This window comes from Myxozyma melibiosi (assembly GCF_037950935.1).
Source record: "Myxozyma melibiosi strain Phaff 52-87 chromosome Unknown BZA70scaffold_3, whole genome shotgun sequence".
Lineage (NCBI taxonomy): Eukaryota > Fungi > Ascomycota > Lipomycetes > Lipomycetales > Lipomycetaceae > Myxozyma > Myxozyma melibiosi.
In genome coordinates this window covers 983,834-1,005,881 of record NW_027042917.1, presented here as the reverse complement: position 1 = coordinate 1,005,881, position 22,048 = coordinate 983,834, and the positions used below count along the sequence as shown (strand labels likewise).

The window sequence follows — 22,048 nt, the reverse complement described above, 5'->3', positions numbered from 1 at the left end:
GCGCTCCTCCTTTTTTTGCTGCTGCGCTGCGGTTGTTTATATATCGTGTGTTCTGCTCTGTAGACCTGCTGCAGACGACTGGATAGTATAGCGTTGTTATCAGCATCCTCAGCGCAGCGCATGAGCAGAGAACAGCAGGAGGCAGCCGGCGGCTCTCAGCCTGCCACCACGAGGGCTGAGAGGATGATTGCGAAAGCAAAGAGACGATTGAGAGTAAGTGTTGCTGCTGTTCAGTCTAGTGCTGCTCTATCATCAGACTGACAACTGACAATTTGTAGGAAGTGGACGCCCGCATCGCCCTCGCGCTCAGCAGCTCTCCGACCCGCAGCAGAGAACACATCGACGCCCGCAAGATATCAGCACCAATAGTCGACCCCGACGCACCAATCCCGACCATGCGCTCAAAAGTATCAGAGGATGTACTTCTCGCTCTTCAGCGCTCTGCAAACGCAGGGAAGCCCGGGTTTGAGGACGTGCAAGCAACTTCAACGCCCCCACAGGACCAGGCTTCTGCTCATGAGCCGGCTTACGTACCCGTTGCTGCCGATTCCTCTTCGTCTTTCAATACCTCCACCTCTACATATCCCAGCAAGCATATTTCTGTCGCTCTGGAGTCCATCTCCGAAAACGCGGACGATCACCGTCCCCGCAGCGCTGCTCCGTCCGACACAACCACAGTCAACTACCGCTCACTCGATCCCCGCCTCTCTCCCAGCAACAGGGCCGAGGCCGCCGACGCATCTCGATTACCGACCCACAGCCCCTCCTACCGAAAACCGGTCTTCACCTCTCCCCCGGCCGGCCAGACATCGCACGACGCGGAAGTATTGCCGCAGTTCACGCCCGGATCGCGGCTCAGCCACGCCGATCTGCTGCAGCGGATCGAGGACGAGCTTATGCAGGAGACGCCGCTCGAGTTTGCAGAGAGCTCCGTGCGGTCTCGGGAGCGAGGGAGCAGCGACGGCAGCGGTGTCAGCAAGAGCTCGTCGAGCTCAGGAGGTGCTGCTGGGGTCTATCGGCCTCCGCCTCGATCTGTGTCTGATCCAGCTAACCTCAGTCGGTTGACCGTCGATCCTGTCTCTGTCCAGCGCAAGACCGACGCGCCGCTGCTTTCGGCAATCATTGACCACCGCCGACAAAGCAGTGAGGACGAGCGCTCGCTACCGCTTACGCAACCGCTCGAGATCCATGGCGAGCCAATGTCGTTGGCAGAGGACATGGAGAACCTGTTGCGCGAGGTCCGCGATTTCAGAGGCCGCGTAGCGTCGATCCGGAGTACGGTTAGCAACTTCCCCAACTCGTCGGATATCGCGTCGACCGCGCCGCCCACGCCGCCGCTGTCAACTACTGCCACGTCCATGCCACAGTACCAGCAGCAGCAGCAGACGCTCTCGGTGCCAGAAAAGCGATCGAGTAAACAGCATGCAGCGCGCGCGTCGACGGCAACGATGATGACAGATTACGGACGACTGAGCCAGTTTTCGCTGCACTCGCCGAATCAGGAGAACGTGCTGGCTGCGTACGGAGGACAGCAGCCGTCGTCGGTGTATATCCCGTCATCGCAGGCGAAGCGGATCGCGCAGGAACTCCGGGACGAAGGCGCGATGCTGGCACCGCCGCCGCCGATTGATCTGATGGGAGGGAGGTATGAGCAGGAGGAAGAGGAGGAGGAAGAGCTTGAGACGGATTTCATAAGTCAAAGAGGCAGTCAGCGGAAAGAGCGTCAGTTTGCGCAGGAGGAGGAAGAGCAAACTATTACTGCTGCGGACGAAGAGCTGTACGTTGTCAAGCAGCGGAGTACTGCTGCGGATGAAGAGCTGCACGTTGTCAAACAGCGGAGTAGTTCGAGTTTCTCGCAGACAAGACCTGATAGCCGACCACGCGGCCCGCGCGCGCTGAGCACAAGCAGTCTGTCGTCTATGCGCCAGCAACTGGCACAAGCGGCTGAGATCTCTCCTGCCGAAGACCGGTCTAGCTCGCGGATGGAGACGCAGGCGGCGGGCGGAGCGGTTGATCGCGCGCGAACGGACTCTGACGAGCGAAAGTCGTTTGTGACTGCTGCGTCGTCTGTTCCGCAGTCGGAGGAGAGCGATGTGGGTGAGGACGGTGAAGAGGAGGCGGTGGACGAGAGTATGTTGCCGCCGCCGGAGGTGCCGAGACGGAGTTCGGGGAGGGCACATGGGTCGAGGTCGAAGCAGCGGAGTATTTCGTTTGATACGACGCCGAGGATTAGTCCGGCGAAGGCTATTGCGCAGCAGCAGGAGCAGCAGAAGTACGAGCAAAGTCAGAGATATAATCTACAGCAGCAGCAACAGCAGCGGCAGCAGTATGAACAAGCTCAGAGATACAATCTACAGCCCGATCCGCGTCAAAGCTACTACGAACCATCGCCACCACCACCGCAGCCGCAGCCGCAGCCGAAGCCACGGCCACGGTCTCATGCTGATGTGCGAACAGATGCGCGAGCAGAGATGGAAGGTCAAGGGCAGGCGCCGCCGCGTCCGCGCGCGTCGTATCATCAGCAGAAAGGGGCGGGGGGTGTGAGGCAGAGGGCTACGTCGGAAGGGAACGTGAAATTTGATCGGCGGCGGGCGCCGAGGGCTACTGGTGCTCCTACGGGTCGACAGTCGCATCAGTACAGCAGCTCTATGAGCAGCTCTGGCAGTCCCATTCGCGAGCGCAAGTCCACGCACACGTCAATCTACTCGCAGCCGCGCGACGCGGCGAACGCGGCGCCCTGGTTTCTCGACAAGGAGACTGATAACCTGGACTGGCTGGGCAAAGGGGCAGAGTTTGACGAGCTGATTAATCTGGAGCTGGAGCATAAGCGGATGTTGGAGAAGTTTATCGAGACGCTGGGACGGCTGAGCGTTGATGTCGCGATGGATGAGAAGAAGAGGGATGAGGGCAGACGGAGGATGGATAACGCGCTTCTGGCGCTGGAGGGGTGGATATAACTGATTGCCAAACGTTGGGTTTTGGTAACATTTGTGAGATTCTTGCCTGCATATGACTGGCATATTGTATATACACAGCAACATAGAGAACTGGAACATGTAACAAATATATTAGTAATAAATTACATAACAAGAAATAAACTCCCAACGTCGCCGCGACCACAAAGTTTTCAGGAATCTCCCAAAGCCGAGCAGAAGACGCAGACTGACGCGGTACGGACGCGTCTGCGAGTGAACTGAAGACGAAGAGCAAGAGCAGGAAGGTTTTTGGTGCATTTTTGGGATTTAATAGAGTGTGTATAGAATTGAGTGAGCGAGCGAGAATGCAGGAATTGGCTGGGGTTACAGAGGACGAGATTATTGGGAACGAGGTGGAGGTTGGCGGTGGTGGATTGGATGTCGGAAATGATGCAGATGATGGTGCAGAGGGTGCTGGTGAAGGACGAGGGAGTGATGAAGAAGAGGATAGTGACTCTGACGATAGCAGTTTTTTGGAGAATATACTTGATATCGGGGATGCAGGGTCTGGCGACCAGGAGGATGGAGGGTCAGAGGACGACGACGGTACGCGCACACAGTTATGATTTTATGAATGAAGAAGACGGTGCTGACTGGTTATAGAAGATCCGCTGCTTTCAGAGGAAGCGTGCGAGGAGGTCAGGAAGTATCTCCGTGAACACGGACGACAAGCGTTTCTATACAGATATCTGCTGGGCAAGGAAGACGACGACGAACCACCGCCAGAAGCAGGTGAAGACAGAACAGCGCCGTCTGCTGAAGAAAAGAAGAAACTATCGATATTGGAGGTCCTGTACGCGCTCGGACTACGGATAAGCGGCCCATTAGAGGTGCTGGATGAAGATACGCTCTTTCGTCTTTTGAACGCGGCGATCAGCAGAGAGCTCTCGCGGCGGGACGCGTTGCCGGACGTGGCTACTTTGGAGGACGTCGTGCGGGTGATTAAGCAGGCTAAGAACGTGGTTATTCTGACGGGCGCGGGAATCAGCACGAGTTTGGGGATTCCGGATTTTAGATCGGATCAGGGGATATACAAGAAGTTGGAGGAGATGGGGTTGAGTGAACCGCAGGAGGTGTTTGATTTGACGGTGTTTAGAGAGGATCCGAGGTGAGTAGTGAGAGGGGGCTGGTTGGTTGAAGTGATGCTGATGTTTATGGTTGCAGTATATTTTATACGTTTTCGAAGGATATTCTGCCGTCGGTATCGCGGTTCAGTCCGACGCACGCGTTCATCAAGCTCGTGCAGGACAATGGCAAGCTACTGACAAACTACACGCAAAACATTGATAACCTGTGAGTCGGATATTGTTCTTATCTTATATTTGATATAAGGCTGACGAGAGTGTAGGGAGACGCATGCGGGGATTTCGGAGGATAAGCTAGTGCAATGCCATGGCTCGTTTGCAAAGGCGACATGTCAAAAGTGTTGGCATAAGGTGGACGGCCGAGAGGTCTTTGACGATATTCGAAATGGGGTGGTTAGCAGGTGCAAGCAGCCGCCGATGGTAGCACTACCAGAGGGCGAGGCGGTTGCGGACAAGACCGCACCGCCGTTGCGGAAACGGAAGCGCGACGACGACGACGAGGATGAAGACGACGACGTTCACGAGGAAGAAGCGAGTGACAGATGCAACGGGGTGATGAAGCCGGATATCATTTTCTTTGGCGAGGCGCTGCCAAAGACGTTTGAGACGCGGCTGCTGGGCCAGGATGTGGATCAATGCGATCTGTTGATCTGCATTGGCACGTCGTTGAAGGTAGCGCCGGTGAGCGAGATTATAAGGGTGCTTCCGGCGCGGGTGCCGCAGATTTACATATCGCGGACGCCGTGCACGCACGCGACGTTTGATGTGTCGTTGCTGGGGGATTGCGATGATGTGGTGGAGTACCTGTGCGGGAGGATGGGAGAGGGGTGGGAGCTGCGACACGAGATGGTGCCGGAGGAGGGGTTTACGGGAGAGGTTGTGGAGAGGGGGAGAGGGTGTATAAGTTTGTGAAGGGGGAGGAGGTGGAGTAGATGAAGTAGATGGAGGAGATGCCTGAAGGGAATATGACATAAGAGCTTACAGATTCTGGCGGAGGAGGCGTAGTTGAGAGCGAGAGCCGCCGCAGCCGAGCCAGCAGCGTTGAGCCGGTTAAGAGCGCAGGAGCTGAGGTGCTGGAAACCTGGAAACCTATCAAAGTCGCAGGTGTTTTCTGAGTTGCTGGCAAAGGCGGTGGGGGAGGGGGAGGGGCAGCTCACCAGCGCTGAGGTGGTCAATACTAACAAGTAGAATATTAGATACTAGACAATAGACAATTAACAATGAATAATACAATGAATAAAACAACAAACAATACAATGAATATACAAAATACAATGAACAAAAAGCGCGCTGTTGATTGTTAATAACAGAAAAGTGATGACGTCGACGGGAGATTCTCGAAAGCGAAAACACAAAAGTCTGTTTCGGGCTTTGATCTTCTCTTGTTCTTCCATTCACTCTGCATTCTCATTATACGTTATAACATCTACTTCTATATCTACTTCTATATCTACTGCTTCTTCTTCTTCTTCCTCCTCTCCTCTTCTTTATCCACGCAATGACCCTCCTCGTGGTGTCTCTGTAAGTACTCCTCCTCCTCCTCCTCCCCGATCACCACTAACATCCCAGATATCTTCCGCACACCATCCACTTCAACGTCGATGATCCCGCCCTCGTCGACAACGTAGTCTCTTCGCCCATCCTCTCCCGCACAACCTCCTCCTTCGACCAGCGTCCGGCTCCCCACCCCCACCCGAAGGCCACCCCGCTGCCCTCGCCCTCGCCCGTCCCGAACTTCATCCAGTCCCTCGCCTCGCGCGTCACCTCCGCCAACAACACCCCGCCTGCCTCTCCGCCCACCAGCGAGAACGTCAAGGACTTCTTCTACAAATACGTCCAGCCCTCGCAGCCGACCTCGCTCAGCTCCGCGCTCCCACTGCACCACGACGACGACTCCCTTCCTGCCGGTCCGACCGCCGCCCTCGAGTTTGAGAAAAACTTCCGCAACATCTACGCGCTCTCGGTCGAGAAGAAGCGTCGCGAAGCCGTAACCAAGGCCGCCGCTGCTACTTCCTCCGGCTCGGTTCCAGCCGGCTCTGCGTCCGCATCATCCTCCTCGTCACTCACCGCCACGCTCCGCAGCGCCGCGGCTCCGACCGTCACACATCCCAAATCGCGCGCAAACTCGCCTCCGCCGGCGAAGCGGATCGTCGATTCGCGCGCGCCGACCGTGCCAAACACGCCGTCGCTGAAGATCGCGCCGCGGAGACCGGCGCCGCTCGCGCCGCTGTCGCCCAAGGATCCCGCGGCGGTGTTTTCGTCTGCGCCGTGGAGTATCGTAAAGTACCACAAGGGCAACGGCGGGTTGCGGAACGCGATTGCGCGCGCAGAGGCCGAGGGCTCGATTACGGATAAGAAATGGATCGGCACGCTCGGCATGCCTACGGACGCGATCGACGAGAACATGCGCAAGAGCTTTGAGGCGGTGCTGATGGAGAAGAACCAGGAGGCGCCGGTGTTTGTGTCGGACTCGACTATGGAAGGTCATTATACGCACTACTGCAAGGACATTCTCTGGCCGACGTTTCACTACCAGATCCCGGACAATGCAAAGTCGAAAGCGTACGAGGACCACTCGTGGGTGCACTACCATGCGCTCAACAAGGCGTTTGCGGACGTCGTGATTCAGAATTACAAGCCGGGCGACACGATCTGGGTGCACGACTACCATCTGCTGCTGGTACCCGGTCTGATCCGCGAGAAGATCCCGGATGCGAAGATTGGGTTTTTCCTACACATTGCGTTCCCGTCGTCCGAGGTCTACAGATGCCTGCCGACGCGGAAACTGCTGCTGCGCGGCATGCTCGGCGCGGACGTGGTCGGGTTCCAGAGCAACGAGTACGCGCGGCATTTCCGGCAAACCTGTCAGGTTGTGCTGGGACTGCTTGCGAACCGCGACGGGTCGATTGACTGCGACGGCCGACGGGTGAGCGTGACGGACGTCGCGATCGGGATCGATCCGCCGTCGCTGAAGGCGCTGGGCGAGGATCCCGAGGTGAAGCGGTGGCGGCGGATGCTGCGGGAGCGGTGGCCGGATAAGAAGATGATTGTCGGGCGGGATAAGCTGGATCAGTTCCGGGGCGTGCGGCACAAGCTGTTGGGATACGAGCGGTTTTTGCAGAATCACCCGGAGTACAAGGAGAAGGCAATTTTTATCCAGGTGTGTTTGACAAACATTGCGTCGCAGGATCTCGAGTCTGAGGTGTCTGATATCGTGACGCGGATCAATTCGTCGACGCACGTCGTGTCTGAGCCGCCGGTGGTGTTTCTGCACCAGGATATCTCGTTCGAGCAGTACCTCGCGCTACTGTACGAGGCGGATGTCTTTGTAGTGACGTCGCTGCGCGAGGGAATGAACCTGACGTGCCACGAGTACATTTACTGCCAAAGCGAGACGAGCAAAGGCCCGCTGATCTTGTCAGAGTTCACGGGCTCGGCGGCGGTGTTTGGGAATAACTGTTTGCTGGTGAATCCGTGGGACAGCGTTGAGGTAGCGGATGCGTTTGAGAAGGCGCTGACGATGCCGAAGGAGGAGAGAGAGCGGAGGTATAAGGCTTTGTATGCGGAGGTGACGACGAATACGTGCGCGCACTGGGTGCGGTTGTTTTTGAATAAGTTGAATAAGGCGTGGGAGGTGAATCACGGAGGGGAGAAGGAGTAGATGGTAGTAGATGATCTGTTTAGAGGTGGATTAATATCAGTTTATTGCCAATGACTGAGTACACAAATAGAAGAACTGCCAAGATAAACGCCAAACATAGATAAAACAAGCAAGAGATATAAGAAAAGAAATCAACTCTCCTCCGAGCTCTCGAGAAGACTGGGCTGCATAGGCATGCGGGCAGTGACCGCATACGCCACCTGATTCTGGCCCTGGTTCATATTCTGGCTCATAGCCGGCTGCGGCGGCGGCGGCGAGAAGAGTGACGAGATGGACGTCGGCGCGGCCGAGCTGGTCGACGTGGACGCAGAGGCGTTGATTGTGCTGGAGATGGAGTTGCTGCGCGGGATGAAGGAGCCGGTGGGAATGCTCTGGATGGAGCCGATAGTGCTGTGTGTGTCGAAGAAGATGTCTGACGCGTCGTCGTCTGCGACGGCGGGGGTGGTCAGCATCGACGGGGGTTTTGTGGTGTCTTCTGAGGACGGGTGGGTGCGGGTTTCGACGACGTCCGGGCGGGGGAGGGGGGAGATGGCTATGCCTGATTCAAGGAGCCGGGGGGAGATCTGCTGAGCGGAGGGGGAGTCGTAGGAAGGACTAGGGAACTCGTCGGGGCCGGAGAGGGAGATGGCGCCTTGCTCTTGCTGTTGCTGGAGGTAGGCGGAGATGTCGCGGAGGGGGATGGAGATGTTGTAGTAGTCGAATACGGGTCTGAGGGCCCATTTGTACATGAGGACGAGGGTGATTGCGCATGCGAGGAAGAGCGCGGAGGACTGGTGATGTTAGTATTAGAATGACGAGTGAGAGAAGAAGAACAGACGTACAAAGACCGCGTTGAATATGGCGCCCATGTTGAGAACAGCAGAAAGAAGAATAGGAAAAGGTGAATAGAGCAATAAGAAGGAAAAGACGGGAAGAGATCAAAGATCCAACTAAACACAAGTCCACATTCCCACTTTCCTGCGTGTGTTTTATACTATTCTTTCTTCTTCTCTTCTTCTCTTTTTCTTTTCCTTTTATTGTCACTAATTTCCTCTCTTTTCCTCTTCTCCACAGCTGCTCTCGGCTACTCGCAAAGTAAACAAACCGCACTCGGCGAACGCCGTTGTCCGATGGATCTCTGCGAACTCCCAATGGCAGTCGAAGTTGATTATGTAATGGATTATTAATGTCTCTATATGATTTTGTAACTACTTTTTACATCACTGCAGCAACTTCTCGAGCTGCTCGGCTGCTGCTGCCTGCTCGTTAATGCGACTGCGCATTTTCCCCACCTTTGCCTCCCACGCGCTGTGGATCTCGGCCTCACTCCGTTCGACGGCCTCGACCGCCGCGTCGCGGACATCTCGCGCAAACGCACTCACGAGACCGTCCCAGTACGACTGCACGCGTTTGAAACCCCAGACCAGACCTAGCAGTGCGAAGGCTGAGGCGGCGTAGCCTGAGATCTGAAGCATTTCGACCTGCCAGCCTGCGAAGGCGAGCACGGCGATCGGCAGCTGCGTGTCGAAGAAGGTGCGCAGAACAAGTTTTTGCGCCTGCGCTTGCATGTTTGGAAGGAGATCCTGGGCGATGCGTATCCGAGCTAGGTCGATTGCTGTCGCTGTGGTGGGGAGCTTGGGGATTTGGAGCAGCTCGTCGGCGTCGGTGGTGGGATCATCCCGAGGCCGCAGCGAGCTGAGTTGGCCGAGCACGTAGATGAGCGATTTCTCTGCGGCAGGAAGGAAGTTGCGCAGAACAGCAGTCTCGCCAATCTGCTGGAGATCGTCGATGACGAACGAGAGTTTCCACCAGACTGCGCGGCGCTCGAATTCAGCTAGTCCGCGCTCGAGCACGTCTCTGATCTCGGTGTGGGCCGCGCGGGACCATTCTTTGCGCGTGGCGATGATGTCGGTTGCGGAGGAGGGGGTAGGGAAGGAGGAAGAGGAGTCGATGTATGCGCGCGAGGAGAGGACGTAGGAAGTGCAGGCGTTGGAGATGGAGTGGAGGAGGTCGGTGATGATTCGCTCGCGGTTTTCGAGACGAGCAATCAGACTGGTGACGTCGGCCGACTCCGGGCTGTTGGCGGAGGTGGAGACGATGAGCGCCGAGCTGGCGACGTTTGCGTCGACGGCGGAGATGTCGGGTAGGTCGAGGACGCGCACGGCGGGGAGCATGTCTGATGGCAGGGGTTGCGTGAGGGAGGAGATGTCGCTGGAGACAAAGACGTGCAGATGGCAGGGTTCGTAGATGTCTTGCAGACTGAGTGGTTGGCTCACGCTCTCATTCAGCACGAGATTGTTTTTGATGAGGAATGGCGAGGGCGCGGTGAATGATTGCATGAAGTTTGTGATGGTGAGGAGGAAAGGTCCGGCTCTGAGAGAGATTTATTAGCTCTGATTATACAGGTAGAAGGCAATTGAGTCGTACTCTATCTTTGAGTCCTTGGCCAGAGACCGCCGCCGGTAATTGTTGAACCATTCGATTTCGTTTGCTGCCTGTTTGTGGACAGGAACAGGCATGTTTGCGATGACGAGCGCGTCAGGTACACGTTTTGTGATGCGTCTGTCGGCGTAGAACGGTGCAACTGAGAGATATAAGCTAACGCAGACATACAACAAGAGTAAAAGGGATCATACGCGCTATGTGGATCTTGCTGTTCTGGTCCGAGAGGGATTCGAGAGCGAGCGCGACGCGGGCGTGGAGGCCGCCGATGGATGCCGGGAAGAGGGCCGGGATGGCTGCGAGGGCAGCGCGCAGGTTTGCGGTGCGCTGCATGCTGTGTAGGGGTGTTTGAGTCTATGTTGAGTCTATAGATGCATAATGCCGTGCTGTAGAGTAAGTAGAGGAAGTAGAGTAGAGTAGATATCGAGGAAGTGGTGTTGAAGAGGAGACGAGGGCGGTTGTGGTTTAAGTGAGCAAGAAACAGTGCACAGCGACTCTTGGCCATTGTTCACGACGAAATGGGGTATATGATGTTGTTTTATAGAGGATATCTGCAGGAATTGAATGTCTGAATCTGCCTATTCTGCTTCTATTCAGTCTCCTGTCGATATCACCGCTCAATTGGCGATCAGAGGTCATTGCCAGCATTCAAGAGCGGATCGAGCCGATTAACGGCTGAGGCTCAACTTCTTTCTCTCCCCGCCTGCCTCTTCTCTTCTCTTCTACTTCACCAACTACTTCTCCCTCTACTTCTCCTTCTCTACTCTTCTTCTTCATATCTACATCAACTCACCGCCCTCCTCGTCGCAATGGCCGACAGCAGGCTGTCCATCTCCGCCCTCTGCGCCCGCGACGAAGAAGCTAAGGACAAGGACAAAGACCCCTTCGCCGTCGCAGACACGTCCTCCTCCTCTTCCTACACCCCGCTATCGACATACTCGTCTTCTGCTACTCGCTCTTCTGCCGACGATGACGACGAGTGCATGTCTTTCACTTCTGGTCTTTCTATCGACGACCCCGACGTGCGTCTGGCCGCCGAGGCACTCGAGGACCTGAGATGCGGTGAGCCCTCCATCTTTCTTATTTCTACATCTACATCTACATCTACATCTACAACAAGATCACCTACATGAGCCTATACCTCTTCCATCTCCATTCTGTCCATATCCCCCACACATCACTGCCTCCTCTCCATCCCATCCCATCTCACCTTCCTATCACGCACCCTGACGAACAGCCGCTTTCACGTGCGGGTCTGGGGCCCCGCCGCACGCTCGCTCGACCCAACACGTTCGCTTCCTTCCGCTCGCCGACCGGCCAAACTCCAAACCGCGGCTTCTGCACGTGTTTTTGTCTGTTCTTCTTCTGTTTTTCTGTATTATGGCTCATGTGATGATCTTTGTCTGTTGATATAGTCTATGCTCTTTGTCTCTGCTCTTTCTCGATCATTCACTAACCTGACCAGACCACTCCGATAGCCCCACCGTCCACTCGCCCTCCGTGACTTCTCCCTCTCCCTCCTCTCCAGCAGCCTCCCAGCTCTTCTCCCGCATGTCAAACTACACCCTCGTCTCCTCCGCCGTCCGCGTCTACGAGTCCGGCAAGTCCTACTCTCGAGGCTTCAAGTACGGCGCTGAGATCGTCGAGTCCGTCGCCAGACCCGTCGTCCGCAGATTCGAGCCTCTCGAGGGATTCGCGTTGCGGCAACTTGATCGCCTAGAGCGCAAGTCCGTCAGCTCCAACGAAAAGACAAACGATATACCAACCGCAGAAGAATCTACCGAATTCATACCCCAAGAATACTGGCAGCAGCAACAAAATCAACCACAGCAGCAGCAAGCCTCCCTCCTCCACAATGTCATCACAAACGCCTCCGGACTCACAGTAGCAATGTCGGACGAATCACTGAAAAGCCTGCGGTATTGTCTGCAATGGCTCAAGTACGCAAACGGCCACCTCGAGAAAGCAGTCACGACTCTAAACACCATCGTGGCCGAGCAGCAAAACGACGCGGCCTGCACCGACCCTTCCAACCCCGAGACGCAGGAGCAGCAGCGCCGGCGCCGGCGGTCTCTCTTCAACGTGCGCGTCACCGAAACCAAAGCTGATATTGTCTCGACGATCCGCAAGGTTGTCGGTGTAGTATCCACCTACGCCGGTTCGGCACTTCCCGAGCCCGCGCGCTCGCACGTGCGCACATATGTGCTTGAACTGCCGGCGCGGTGGGCGACTGCGAGCGCGTCGATTCCGCCGTCGAGACGCGGGAGCGCAGGTAGCTCAGTGTCGCCCGAGGAAGAGAGCGCGGAGGAGCAAGCGCAGCAGGCGACCGAGCAGGCGAGTCGGGTGATTATTCTCGCGAGCGAGGCGCTGCAGATGCTCGGGGGCGTGACGCATATCGTTGGCGACACTCTCGACCGTGCGGAAGGATGGTGCGATCGGTTTGGGCGGCGGCAGGGCGAAGCGCAGTTCAACGAGAGCAGTCTGATGGAGGTTGATAAGCAAGAGAATGATGGAGACAATGTTATGCAGGATTAGCACGCTCTTTACAGTCTGTGACTTTGAATAACGACTACGACTAATGATGGGATCTAATGATATGGACATGTATATAAAATGCAATTTAGTAGTACTTTTCTCTTAACATCTAGCTGCTCTGCGACTCGAGCCACTTCAGATACTCTGCATGCAACTTCTTCTGGTTCTCGTACTCTTTCAGCAACTTCTTCTTCCTGCTCTTGGCCAGCTCCACGCCTTCCTTGTCGTGCGTGGGCACTCCCGCGTCGTCAAACTGGCTAAACTCTCCAGTCGCTTTGAACATCTCTTCAGGCTTAACCTTCCCCTTCTCCAACCTCTCCTTCGCCTTCCTCTCCTCCTCCTCCTTCGCCAATCTCTTCTTCTCCGCCTTTGCCTGCTCGCGCGCAAGTTTCTCAGCGCGTTGCCGCGCAAGCTCGGCTTTATCGACAAACTTGACGAGAGCGGGTAAGTCGCCGTCGCGGTCATCCAGCGCGACGCCGAGATCGAGAAGGTCTTCGTTGCGCACGCGGTCCGAGGCGGTGAGGAAGGTGGCGTAGGGGGCCTTTGCGATTGCGGCGCGGCGGACGTCGTCGCGGTAACGCGAGAGCACGCGGACGAACGGCATTGCGATTTCTTCGACTGAGGAGGGGGTGGTAGTTGAAGAGTCAGCAGTTGAGGAAGAGGAAGTCGGGTCGATTGGGTCGGACCAGCCTAGGGAGTCGGGACGGGGATCGAAGCCGAAAACGGCGAGCATGCGGGTGATCCAGCGCGCGACCTCGGCGACGGCGGAGGAGCTGACGTTTGCCTTTGCGGATGCCAAGTAGACGTTCGCGCGGGTGACGAGCGAGACTATAGTCTGGATTGCTGCGGGGGTCGCGAGGTTATCGCAGAGCGCGGCGTGCAGGTCTTGCTGGGCGGTAGTGAGGTCGGCGAAGAGCGCGCGCTCGAGGGCCGAGAATCGTTGAGGGACGTGGCCGCCTTGGGAAACAGTGGCGGCGTCTTCGGCGACGAGCGCGCGGACGACGGCGAAGAAGTTGTTGAGCGTGGACTCGACGGTCTTGACTTCTGAGATCAAGCCTTCTTTGAAGTCGAGCGCGTTGTTCCACTGCGTGAGCGCGAACGCGAGTCGGAGCTGGCGCGACGAGTATTTTTGTAGAGCTTCGCGGATGGTGATGAAGTTCTTGAGCGACTTGCTCATCTTCAAACCCTCGATGTGCAGATGTCCTGTGTGCAGGAAATAGTTGACCCACTGCGGACACTCGTGGTATGCCTCTGACTGCGCGAGTTCGTTGTCGTGGTGCGGGAACGCGAGATCGATGCCGCCGCTGTGGATGTCCATCTGCGCGCCAATCACCTCGCTCGCCATCACCGAGCACTCGATATGCCATCCCGGCCGGCCCTGGCCCCAGGGTGACGCCCACTCAGGTTCACCGGGCTTACTCGCTTTCCACAGCGCAAAGTCGAACGGGGATTTCTTCCCGTCGGCGGCGGTGCGGACCGAAAGACTTCCCTCGCCTTCGTCGATCAGGTCGGTCTTGCCGCGACTCCAGGGCTGCAGCTTGGCGTAGACGTGTTTGCCGTCGCGCTCAAACGCCGCGGTGTCAAAGTACACGCTTCCCTGCGCCTCGTACGCGTACCCGTTCTTGACCATCTGCTCGACGAACGAGACAATCTCGGGCACGTACTCGGACACGCGCGTGACGACCGTGGGGGGGAGGACGTTGAGAGAGCGCATGTCTTGGTTGAAGTGGTTTTCCCAGTACGCGGGCAGTTTTCTGAATAGTTCCGGGTCGCGCACCTGCGATCCCTCCTCTTCGTCGAGCAGGAGGATCAGAACGTCCTTTGCGGCCGTGAGAGCTTTCTCAGCAGGTTCGCCGTCGACGGCAGCTAGCTGAAGCGCCGTGTACGCGGACTTTAATGCCGAGAGATGCATGCCGAATTTGGGATTTTCCCTGCTCTGCGCGGCGAGATCGAGACCGGCTGCCCAGGCGGAGAAGGCGGCGGGCGAGGAGGTAGGCGCTGCGGGCAGGTTTTTGGCGGCGTAGCTTGTGAGGGCGGAGGAGATTTTGTCGCGGACTTGGGGGGTGATTGTTGCGTTTTCGGAGAGGTATTTGTCAAAGAGGTAGTTTTGGCGGGCGCGGATGATGATCTAGAAACAAATGTTAGCAGGAATTGCGTAGATGATGGAAGTTGGAGAAAACACACCTTATCATCGATATCAGTCACGTTCTGGACAAAAAACACATCGTAGCCAAAGTAATCTCGCAAGATCCGACGGGAGATATCGGTCGAGACGTAATTCCGCGCGTGGCCCATATGGCCTGCGTCGTAGACCGTCGGGCCGCAGCAGTACCAGGTCACGCGTTTGCCGCTGATGGGTACGAATGGGACCTTAGAAGTAAGGAGTTAGTAAAGAGCAGAGGAGAGGAGAGGAGAGGGCGGTGATGGTACCTTTGTCTTGGTGAGGGTGTTGAGCAGCTTGAGTTCGGAGGCAGCGCCTTTTGGAGGCAGCCATTCGGGCAGTTTTGCTTTCAAATCAGCCATTGCGGAGGAGGAGGAAGTAAATGATCTTGATGGAGAGTAGGAAGTAGAAGTAGAAGCAGAGATGGAGGTGGACGAGGACAGAAGACGGCAGAAGACAGCGACGTGGGAAGAGCAGGACGAGAAGTGGATGCGGTGGGTGTTGAGAGCAGAGAATAACGCAAACGACATATATTTCACCGCTTTTATCTTCTTCTTCTTCTTCTTCTTCTTTCTCTCTTTCTAATTCCTCTTCTATTTCCTATTTGAACAAGTCTCTTTGTATTCTCTGATCCACGAAAAATTGTCAGTCATCCCACTCGTCACATGACATTCCACGTGACTTATAAACCTTAACAAAACCCTGCTGCTGCGCTGCCGCCGCAGCCCGAGGAGGATTGAAGGCAGCTGCAGCAGCGGGATTTACAAGAAGAAGAGGATGAAATAGAGAAGAAAGAGATGGCGTGGGCAGCTGTATTTGTAAGGACTGCCGCTGGTGTGTTTGGGGTGTGGTATGGAACTGTTTGGCTGGTTTGCTGTATTGGTTACTATCAACTGTGTGTCTACTTCGCGATATCTCTTCACGATATCTACTTGTTACTTCTTAACAACAGCTAACGACTCTCTGATTATTTGCAGACGGAAAAAGTTCTCGCACAAACCGCGTCCGTTCCCGCCTCCGCCAGCATCAGCAGTCTCCCGCACCCTTCCCGGGATCTCGATCCTTCGCCCTCTCAAAGGCATCGACACCGAATTCGAAGCCTGTGTATCCTCCGCGTTCGAGCAAGCCTATCCGACATTCGAAATCCTGCTCTGCGTCGACGACGCCGAAGATCCCGCGATCCCCGTCGTCCGCGAGATCATGGCCCGCTATCCGTCCGTGCCTTCGCGGCTGTTTGTCGGCGCAGAGCATTGCGGCGTCAATCCGAAAGTCAACAACCTCGTCCGCGCATACGACGCCGCCGCGCACGACATCGTCTGGGTGCTCGACTCGAACGTGTGGGTGACCTCAGGCGCGATGGCTCGCGCGGCAGCTGCGTTCGAAGCCAACCCGCGCACCCAGCTCGTGCACCACCTGCCCATCTGCGTCGCGGTTCCGCCGCCGGCATGGGGCGCGCGTCTCGACGAACTCTTCATGTCGTCCGCGCACGCAAAGTTCTACACCGCCATCAACACTGTCGCGGTCGCGTCCTGCGTGATGGGTAAGTCGAACCTGTTTCGCCGGTCGGTGCTGAATAAGGTCGATCCGGCGGGGATCCGCTCGTTCTCGCGGTTCATCGCCGAGGATCAGATGATTGGCGACGGGATCTGGAAGCAGGGCGGGAGACATGCGATGGACGGCGACCGCGTCGTGCAGCCGATTGCAAATACCTCGTTGAAGGAGTACTTCTTCCGTCGGACGCGGTGGCTGCGCGTGCGCAAGTACATCGTCACCGCGGCCACCCTCGTCGAGCCCATGACTGAGTGTTTTCTCTGCGGAGCAATGGGCGCCTTTGCATACTCCGTCTTCTCTTCATCCCCCCTTATATCAGCACCGCACTTCTTCCTCCTCCACGTCGCTGCCTGGGCCGCCCTCGACTACTGGATCTTCTGCTCCATCCACTCCTCCACAAACATCGAACTCACAGACTCCCCCTCCTCCTCCTTCTCCCCAACCCCCTACTTCGCCCGCCCGAACGCAGCAATGGCTGCCCACTCGGGCTTCCCGACATGGCTTCTGACCTGGTTCCTGCGCGAATCCCTCGCGCTCCCGATCTGGATCACCGCCATGCTCGGCACTCGCGTCGAATGGCGCAATCGTCTGTTTTACATCAAACCCGACTCTACCGCTGTCGAGATCCGCGCTTCTCCGCAGGCGAGAAGGAAGGTGCTTGGGTCGTGGTTTACTTCATGATAGATTTGTATATAGGTTACCAAAAGTTATAAACTAAATGTAAAGATCATATTATTGCTTGAGAATGCTGAATTATAAAAAAACATCTTCTGACTCAACATGTAATGCTTTCCCTAGTAGAACACAAATATAACAAGAATAAATCGCAAGCACAAATATAACACGCAGCACAGCACACCGAACGCGCAACAAACAGTGACAAACAGTGATATAAGCAGGAGGGTACATAGTATAGCATACATTATAACAATAGGAATATGTAAAAATGAATAAAAAATGATAAATTTTAAGAGACCAAATCATAGGAATAACTGTTTGTTTCAACCCGTATTCAACGCAAATTTTAAAACACCGTCTTTTGCCCAAATTTCACATCCATAAACACGCATATAACAACAAGTAGATATAAAAGAGATAAACACAAAAAAAACAAACGATGTTTTACCACATTACACAAAATCAAATCCACCAAAAAAATGATTATAAAAGTAAATCAAAAAAAAAGGAAACACCAATGAACGCTTTTTGAACTTCTTTTTCGCACAAAAGTCAAAAAAAATAAGAAAAAAGATCTCTTTTTCTCTTTTGATTAACCCCAGACAGATGCAGCCATACCCAACCCCTTATTGCCCCAAACTTTTGATGACCATGCCATGTTGCCAGTAGACGATGAAGTCGAAGGGTTCGAAGCGGATCCTGGCGCGCTGTTTTTCGCGCCAGGTGTGTTGTTTTGATTGTTGTTGATGTTGTTCGTGCTGCTCGACAGGCTTCCGCCGTTGAACGAGCTCGACAACGATGATGTGTCGCCTCCGCCAACAACCGATGACGGGTTAGACGCCACAGACGGAGACCGTTCCGGAAGATGATGGCTGAACGGATCGGACTCGTGCCCGAGCGAGAACGGAGACCCGATCGGGCGCGAGCCGCCGATCGCGCCAGACCCAATTCCGATAGGGCGCGAACCAATCGGTCCGACCGTAGCAGACGTGTTTGCGCGAACCAAAGGCGCGCGAGGAGGAGAGTGCTCGGGAGAAGATGCAGATGTGTTTGACTGCCGTGTGGTTGTGCTGTCAAACAGGCTGAAGTTCGCCGAGCGAGAGGAAGGAGAGGAGGTGCCGTTCGAGTTCGAGCGAGGACGGCCGATAGGAGAGTTTGACTCGCGGTTCTGCTGCTGCAACTGCAGCTGTTGCTGCGACTGTTGCTGCAGCTGTTGCTGTTGCTGCTGTTGTTGCTGCTGCTGATGCTGTTGCTGCTGCTGAATCTGGAGTTGCTGTTGTTGTTGCTGAAGCTGCTGCTGCTGCTGCTTCAGTAGTTGCTGCTGGAAAGGGTCGAAGGCTAATCGAGGCGACATAACTCGGGGCTCGCTGGGAGTGCCAGAAGCCCGGAGGAACTGCTGCTCCTCGGCCGACACCATCTCCCCGTAGAGAGCACGGTGCTGGCGGTTGAGCATCTCGCGACGATCATCTTCCGAAAGAGCAGAGGGAGACATGACACGCTCCTTGCCCATACCAGCGAGGTTAAACGCGGGAAGATCGTGAATCATGCCGGTAGGAGTGGGAGGCTGCTGAGGAGGAAAGACCTTGCGAGCGGTGTCGGGAGACATGCTGCGGTTGAACTGCTGCTCCTGGTGGTAGTTGCGGAGTTCACGTTCGCGAGCGGCGGCCAAGCGACGCTTCATCTGCAAGACCTGCTCGGGGTCGGCAGCGGCAGCGCCACGCGGGTTGGGGGTTTGCGAGACGGGCGAGGGCTGGAAGCGCTGAGAGGCGTAGAAGCCGTTGAGGGCGGCCATGGAGGACTGCGAACGCATGATTTCAGGGTCGGAGGCCATGGAGACAAAGGGAGGGCGGGCGACGGGCTGGGCCATGCGAGGGTCGATGGGAGCGACGGGGCCGTGAGGGATGCCGGGGGAGAGGAGAGGCATGCCATCGCGTCTGGCGGGGAAGAACTTGCCGGACTTTATGAGGTTGTCGAGGGCGCGTTCGACCTCTGAGAGATGTTAGAGAGGAAAATAAGAAGGGAAGGGGAGTGGTTGGATGGAGAAGACGTACCATCGATTTGAGAGGAGAAAGCCCCGGTCTCTTCGACAGGCAGCGAGTTGGCGGAGACTAGGGGGGGTTAGTGGGTGAAATTGAGAATAAATGAAGAGAGAAAGAGGAGACTAACCAGAGCGCGCTTCCCAGACAGGAGCAGGAGGAGGAGCGGCAGCGGCTTGCCATGCGCTGGAGTCGTAGTAGGACATGAGTGAGGAGGGGTAGATATACACTGCGGCGGGGGTTAGTCGGTGGAAGAGAGGGGTTGGGTGGTGTGTAGTGGTGTGTAGTGGTGTGGTGTGGTGTGGTGTCTGGTGTCTCTGCGGGGGTGAAGAGTCGGAGAGGATGACAATATGAAGAAGATAGAAGTTGAACAGAGGTTGATGGGATTGTGTTGATATTGGTGAGGAGAGGAGAGTCGGAGAGGAGAGTTGTAGAGGAGGTCGACCAATGAAAAACGAGAGACCCCAGAGACTGAACACGACAACCAAAACCAGAAAACACAACAGAACACTATCAAACAGACGATATAGAATACACCTACCAGATGCGCAGGAACGCAGAGCAAAGATGAGGAAGCGGTGGGGAGCAGGAAGCAGAGAGCGAGACAGAAGAAAAAAAGAGAAAAAGAATTTGAGTGGCGGCGTTGTCCTCAGCGGCCGCACAAAAGTCACGTTGTTTGGGCTGCTGACTAAACCCTAATCTTCTTAACTCTCCCGCCGCACTGAGCCGCACCTTTGTAGGGAGTTGTTGAACAGCAGAGTGAGCAGAATAGAGAGGACAGCAGAGTGAGCAGAATAGAGAAGAGAGAGAAAGAAGAAGAGAGAGAAAGAAGAAGAGATACAGTTGCTGAGAAGAGAACTGCTTGAGAGAATACATTCAGCAGTGGAAAATCCATTGTCTGTTCATAGAAGCACATCCACTCCTGGGACCAAAAACACGAACAGCCACTGCTCCGGGGCTGTGCTGGGCCCGTATTCCTCGCCCCACTTTTACCACACACAAACCGACGACGCCTCTGCTGCTGCACAGCTGCACAGCAAATTCCTCTTTTGCTGCTTCACCCGCGCTCGCTGCTTCTGCTCTTTGCTTCTTTGTTGTCGTTCGTTCTTATTGTATTCTCTTCTTCTTCTTCGTCGTCGTCTGCTTCTTCTTATTCTCCTTCTTCTCATCCCTCTTCCTCTTCTCTGCCCGCAACTACCCCCCTGCGCCTCTGCCCCTGCGCGTCTCCTCCTGATCTCGACAAAATGGCCTCTGTCTCCTCCTCCTCCTCCTCCTCCTCATCCCTCTCCTCCACCACCCCCGTCTGCGCCTGAAACAACCCTCCTCCTCATCTCCAACCTCTCCTGACAACTCAAGCGCATTCGCTGCCTCCAAAGAGGCTGCCATTGCTACCTCAAACCCGGTCGTCTCCTTCCTCGTCCGAAATCAAATCTGTTCGTCATGATCTCCCCATGTTCTTCACTCTTTCTATCCTCCCCTCCACTCCTCATCTAACACCCCCCAGCACTCCCCCTCTACCTCATCGGCGCCCTCCTCGCCGTCCACACCTTCCTCCCCTTCCAACACACCACCTCAAAATTCCTATACCTCTCCCACAGAGTAGAGCACTCCGGCCTCTACGTCAAAGGCCACGACGACATCTACTTTGTCTTCTTCTGGGTCGTCGCCTTCACCTTCATCCGCGCATTCATGATGGACTACATCTTCGTCCCCTTCGCCGCCCGCGCCGGCATCTCCTCCAAAAAAGATCTCGCCCGCTTCGCCGAGCAAGCCTGGAGTTTGGCCTACTACCTCGTCCTCACCCCCCTCGGCACTTACCTCGCCTACAACTCCCCCTACTGGTTCAACCTCGACGGCCTCTGGCTCGACTGGCCCCACCGCGAGCTCCAGCCCCTCTTCAAGTTCTACTACCTCGTCCAGCTCGCCTTCTGGCTCCAGCAGATCTTTGTCCTCAACATCGAAAAGCGCCGCAAGGATTTCACCCAGATGTTCACCCACCACATCGTCACCTCCGTCCTCCTCGTCGCATCCTACAACTACTGCTTCACCCGCAGCGGCAACGTCATCCTCTGCCTCATGGACGTCGTCGACATCGCCCTCTCCTCTGCCAAAATGCTAAAGTACCTGGGCTTCCAAACCCTCTGCGACTGCGTCTTTGGCATCTTCATCCTCCTCTGGATCATCACCAAGCACATCCTCTACGTCAAAGTCACCCTCTCCGCCATGTTTGACGCCCACCACCTCATCGGCTACAAGTGCTTCTTCGATCCCCTCGACGACGTCGTCAGTGTCAGCGACTCGCAACTCGTCGCCCGTGGACTCAACAAAACAATATCTTCCTCCGGCGACGAGCAATGCTTCACCGAACTCGTCCAGTACTCTTTCGTCGGCTTGCTCTGGATCCTGCAAGTCATCTCTCTCATCTGGCTCTACATGATCTTCAAGGTCGCTATCAAAGTCGTCACCGGCGCTGGTGCCGACGACTCGCGAAGCGACGATGAGGAGGAAGACGAGTTGGAGCATGAAAAGAAGCTGGCTGAACTCCCAGAAGACGCCGACGACGATGATGATGAAGTTACTCTTGTCGATAGCCGTGAGAGCATCTCTGAAAAAGCTGATTGATTTATTCATTACTATTTTCTTTTCTATTTCCTTCAATTAAAATTCAATATTTCATCGCTTCGTCTCTGTTTATCGTTTGTCTGTTGTTTTCTTGTTTTTTTCAAAGTCACAAGCCGATGTGCATATTCCCATCCCAGAGAGTAACCGAGTAAAGTCTTTTGTTTTTCTTGTTTTTCTTGTCTTTCCTCCTTCAAATGTTCACTCATGGATTGTTTTACGATATATATATACTTGTCAGGATTGTATGCTTTTTTCTCTTCAGTTTTTCATCTATATCCAATTTATATTTCGCTTTATTCAGGTTATCTCTGCAATGGTTGGGT

The 22,048-nt window shown here is 55.4% G+C and overlaps 10 protein-coding genes across 10 annotated transcripts; 6 read left to right on the top strand and 4 right to left on the bottom strand.

Annotated features, from left to right (window-relative positions):
* Nucleotides 1-6: 6 nt before the first annotated feature.
* BZA70DRAFT_294701 (uncharacterized protein) lies at nucleotides 7-3,090 on the top strand. Its single transcript, XM_064914460.1, has 2 exons — nucleotides 7-213; nucleotides 279-3,090. The coding sequence occupies exons 1-2, from the start codon at nucleotides 121-123 to the stop codon at nucleotides 2,955-2,957; spliced, it is 2,772 nt and encodes a 923-aa protein (XP_064769456.1). The 5' UTR covers nucleotides 7-120; the 3' UTR covers nucleotides 2,958-3,090.
* A 47-nt stretch (nucleotides 3,091-3,137) lies between these two features.
* On the top strand, nucleotides 3,138-5,295 carry BZA70DRAFT_276553 (chromatin regulatory protein Sir2). The gene is made up of 4 exons (XM_064912319.1): nucleotides 3,138-3,521; nucleotides 3,579-4,083; nucleotides 4,140-4,268; nucleotides 4,324-5,295. Exons 1-4 carry the CDS (start codon nucleotides 3,281-3,283, stop codon nucleotides 4,970-4,972), a joined length of 1,524 nt encoding a protein of 507 aa, XP_064769455.1. The 5' UTR covers nucleotides 3,138-3,280; the 3' UTR covers nucleotides 4,973-5,295.
* A 69-nt stretch (nucleotides 5,296-5,364) lies between these two features.
* On the top strand, nucleotides 5,365-7,762 carry BZA70DRAFT_276550 (glycosyltransferase family 20-domain-containing protein). The gene is made up of 2 exons (XM_064912318.1): nucleotides 5,365-5,581; nucleotides 5,630-7,762. Exons 1-2 carry the CDS (start codon nucleotides 5,559-5,561, stop codon nucleotides 7,719-7,721), a joined length of 2,115 nt encoding a protein of 704 aa, XP_064769454.1. The 5' UTR covers nucleotides 5,365-5,558; the 3' UTR covers nucleotides 7,722-7,762.
* Nucleotides 7,763-8,823: 1,061 nt separating this feature from the next.
* BZA70DRAFT_135072 (uncharacterized protein) lies at nucleotides 8,824-10,713 on the bottom strand. The gene is made up of 3 exons (XM_064909592.1): nucleotides 10,337-10,713; nucleotides 10,128-10,284; nucleotides 8,824-10,073 (listed from the first exon to the last, which is right to left on the bottom strand). The coding sequence occupies exons 1-3, from the start codon at nucleotides 10,473-10,475 to the stop codon at nucleotides 8,921-8,923; spliced, it is 1,449 nt and encodes a 482-aa protein (XP_064769453.1). The 5' UTR covers nucleotides 10,476-10,713; the 3' UTR covers nucleotides 8,824-8,920.
* Nucleotides 10,714-10,951: 238 nt separating this feature from the next.
* On the top strand, nucleotides 10,952-12,677 carry BZA70DRAFT_266732 (transcription factor Opi1-domain-containing protein; the record flags this gene model as incomplete). The annotated part of the gene is made up of 2 exons (XM_064911048.1): nucleotides 10,952-11,204; nucleotides 11,608-12,677. The coding sequence occupies 2 exons, from the start codon at nucleotides 10,952-10,954 to the stop codon at nucleotides 12,675-12,677; spliced, it is 1,323 nt and encodes a 440-aa protein (XP_064769452.1).
* A 109-nt stretch (nucleotides 12,678-12,786) lies between these two features.
* BZA70DRAFT_288791 (tRNA synthetases class I (C) catalytic domain-containing protein) lies at nucleotides 12,787-15,200 on the bottom strand (the record flags this gene model as incomplete). Its single annotated transcript, XM_064914070.1, has 3 exons — nucleotides 12,787-14,805; nucleotides 14,862-15,047; nucleotides 15,108-15,200. The coding sequence occupies 3 exons, from the start codon at nucleotides 15,198-15,200 to the stop codon at nucleotides 12,787-12,789; spliced, it is 2,298 nt and encodes a 765-aa protein (XP_064769451.1).
* Nucleotides 15,201-15,507: 307 nt separating this feature from the next.
* On the top strand, nucleotides 15,508-17,116 carry BZA70DRAFT_276540 (ceramide glucosyltransferase). Its single transcript, XM_064912317.1, has 2 exons — nucleotides 15,508-15,733; nucleotides 15,816-17,116. The coding sequence occupies exons 1-2, from the start codon at nucleotides 15,636-15,638 to the stop codon at nucleotides 17,068-17,070; spliced, it is 1,353 nt and encodes a 450-aa protein (XP_064769450.1). The 5' UTR covers nucleotides 15,508-15,635; the 3' UTR covers nucleotides 17,071-17,116.
* On the bottom strand, nucleotides 17,107-17,516 carry BZA70DRAFT_135023 (uncharacterized protein). Its single transcript, XM_064909591.1, has one exon. It carries the CDS (start codon nucleotides 17,371-17,373, stop codon nucleotides 17,143-17,145), a length of 231 nt encoding a protein of 76 aa, XP_064769449.1. The 5' UTR covers nucleotides 17,374-17,516; the 3' UTR covers nucleotides 17,107-17,142.
* On the bottom strand, nucleotides 17,517-19,679 carry BZA70DRAFT_135022 (uncharacterized protein). The gene is made up of 4 exons (XM_064909590.1): nucleotides 19,645-19,679; nucleotides 19,234-19,332; nucleotides 19,119-19,175; nucleotides 17,517-19,056 (listed from the first exon to the last, which is right to left on the bottom strand). Exons 2-4 carry the CDS (start codon nucleotides 19,307-19,309, stop codon nucleotides 17,660-17,662), a joined length of 1,530 nt encoding a protein of 509 aa, XP_064769448.1. The 5' UTR covers nucleotides 19,310-19,332; nucleotides 19,645-19,679; the 3' UTR covers nucleotides 17,517-17,659.
* Nucleotides 19,680-20,543: 864 nt separating this feature from the next.
* Nucleotides 20,544-21,725, top strand: BZA70DRAFT_288788 (TLC domain-containing protein; the record flags this gene model as incomplete). The annotated part of the gene is made up of 2 exons (XM_064914069.1): nucleotides 20,544-20,556; nucleotides 20,608-21,725. The coding sequence occupies 2 exons, from the start codon at nucleotides 20,544-20,546 to the stop codon at nucleotides 21,723-21,725; spliced, it is 1,131 nt and encodes a 376-aa protein (XP_064769447.1).
* Nucleotides 21,726-22,048: the final 323 nt, after the last annotated feature.

Coding starts and splice junctions, on each gene's coding strand:
- BZA70DRAFT_294701 (XM_064914460.1), top strand. CDS start 121: ATGAGCAGAGAACAGCAGGAGGCAGCCGGCGGCTCTCAGCCTGCCACC. Junction 214..278: donor AAGCAAAGAGACGATTGAGA/GTAAGTGTTGCT, acceptor GACAATTTGTAG/GAAGTGGACGCCCGCATCGC.
- BZA70DRAFT_276553 (XM_064912319.1), top strand. CDS start 3,281: ATGCAGGAATTGGCTGGGGTTACAGAGGACGAGATTATTGGGAACGAG. Junction 3,522..3,578: donor AGGGTCAGAGGACGACGACG/GTACGCGCACAC, acceptor GACTGGTTATAG/AAGATCCGCTGCTTTCAGAG. Junction 4,084..4,139: donor GTGTTTAGAGAGGATCCGAG/GTGAGTAGTGAG, acceptor TTATGGTTGCAG/TATATTTTATACGTTTTCGA.
- BZA70DRAFT_276550 (XM_064912318.1), top strand. CDS start 5,559: ATGACCCTCCTCGTGGTGTCTCT. Junction 5,582..5,629: donor ACCCTCCTCGTGGTGTCTCT/GTAAGTACTCCT, acceptor CTAACATCCCAG/ATATCTTCCGCACACCATCC.
- BZA70DRAFT_135072 (XM_064909592.1), bottom strand. CDS start 10,475: ATGCAGCGCACCGCAAACCTGCGCGCTGCCCTCGCAGCCATCCCGGCC. Junction 10,285..10,336: donor CAGCAAGATCCACATAGCGC/GTATGATCCCTT, acceptor TATATCTCTCAG/TTGCACCGTTCTACGCCGAC. Junction 10,074..10,127: donor GCCAAGGACTCAAAGATAGA/GTACGACTCAAT, acceptor AATCTCTCTCAG/AGCCGGACCTTTCCTCCTCA.
- BZA70DRAFT_276540 (XM_064912317.1), top strand. CDS start 15,636: ATGGCGTGGGCAGCTGTATTTGTAAGGACTGCCGCTGGTGTGTTTGGG. Junction 15,734..15,815: donor TGTATTGGTTACTATCAACT/GTGTGTCTACTT, acceptor GATTATTTGCAG/ACGGAAAAAGTTCTCGCACA.
- BZA70DRAFT_135023 (XM_064909591.1), bottom strand. CDS start 17,373: ATGATTTGGTCTCTTAAAATTTATCATTTTTTATTCATTTTTACATAT.
- BZA70DRAFT_135022 (XM_064909590.1), bottom strand. CDS start 19,309: ATGTCCTACTACGACTCCAGCGCATGGCAAGCCGCTGCCGCTCCTCCT. Junction 19,176..19,233: donor TGTCTGGGAAGCGCGCTCTG/GTTAGTCTCCTC, acceptor AACCCCCCCTAG/TCTCCGCCAACTCGCTGCCT. Junction 19,057..19,118: donor TTTCTCCTCTCAAATCGATG/GTACGTCTTCTC, acceptor AACATCTCTCAG/AGGTCGAACGCGCCCTCGAC.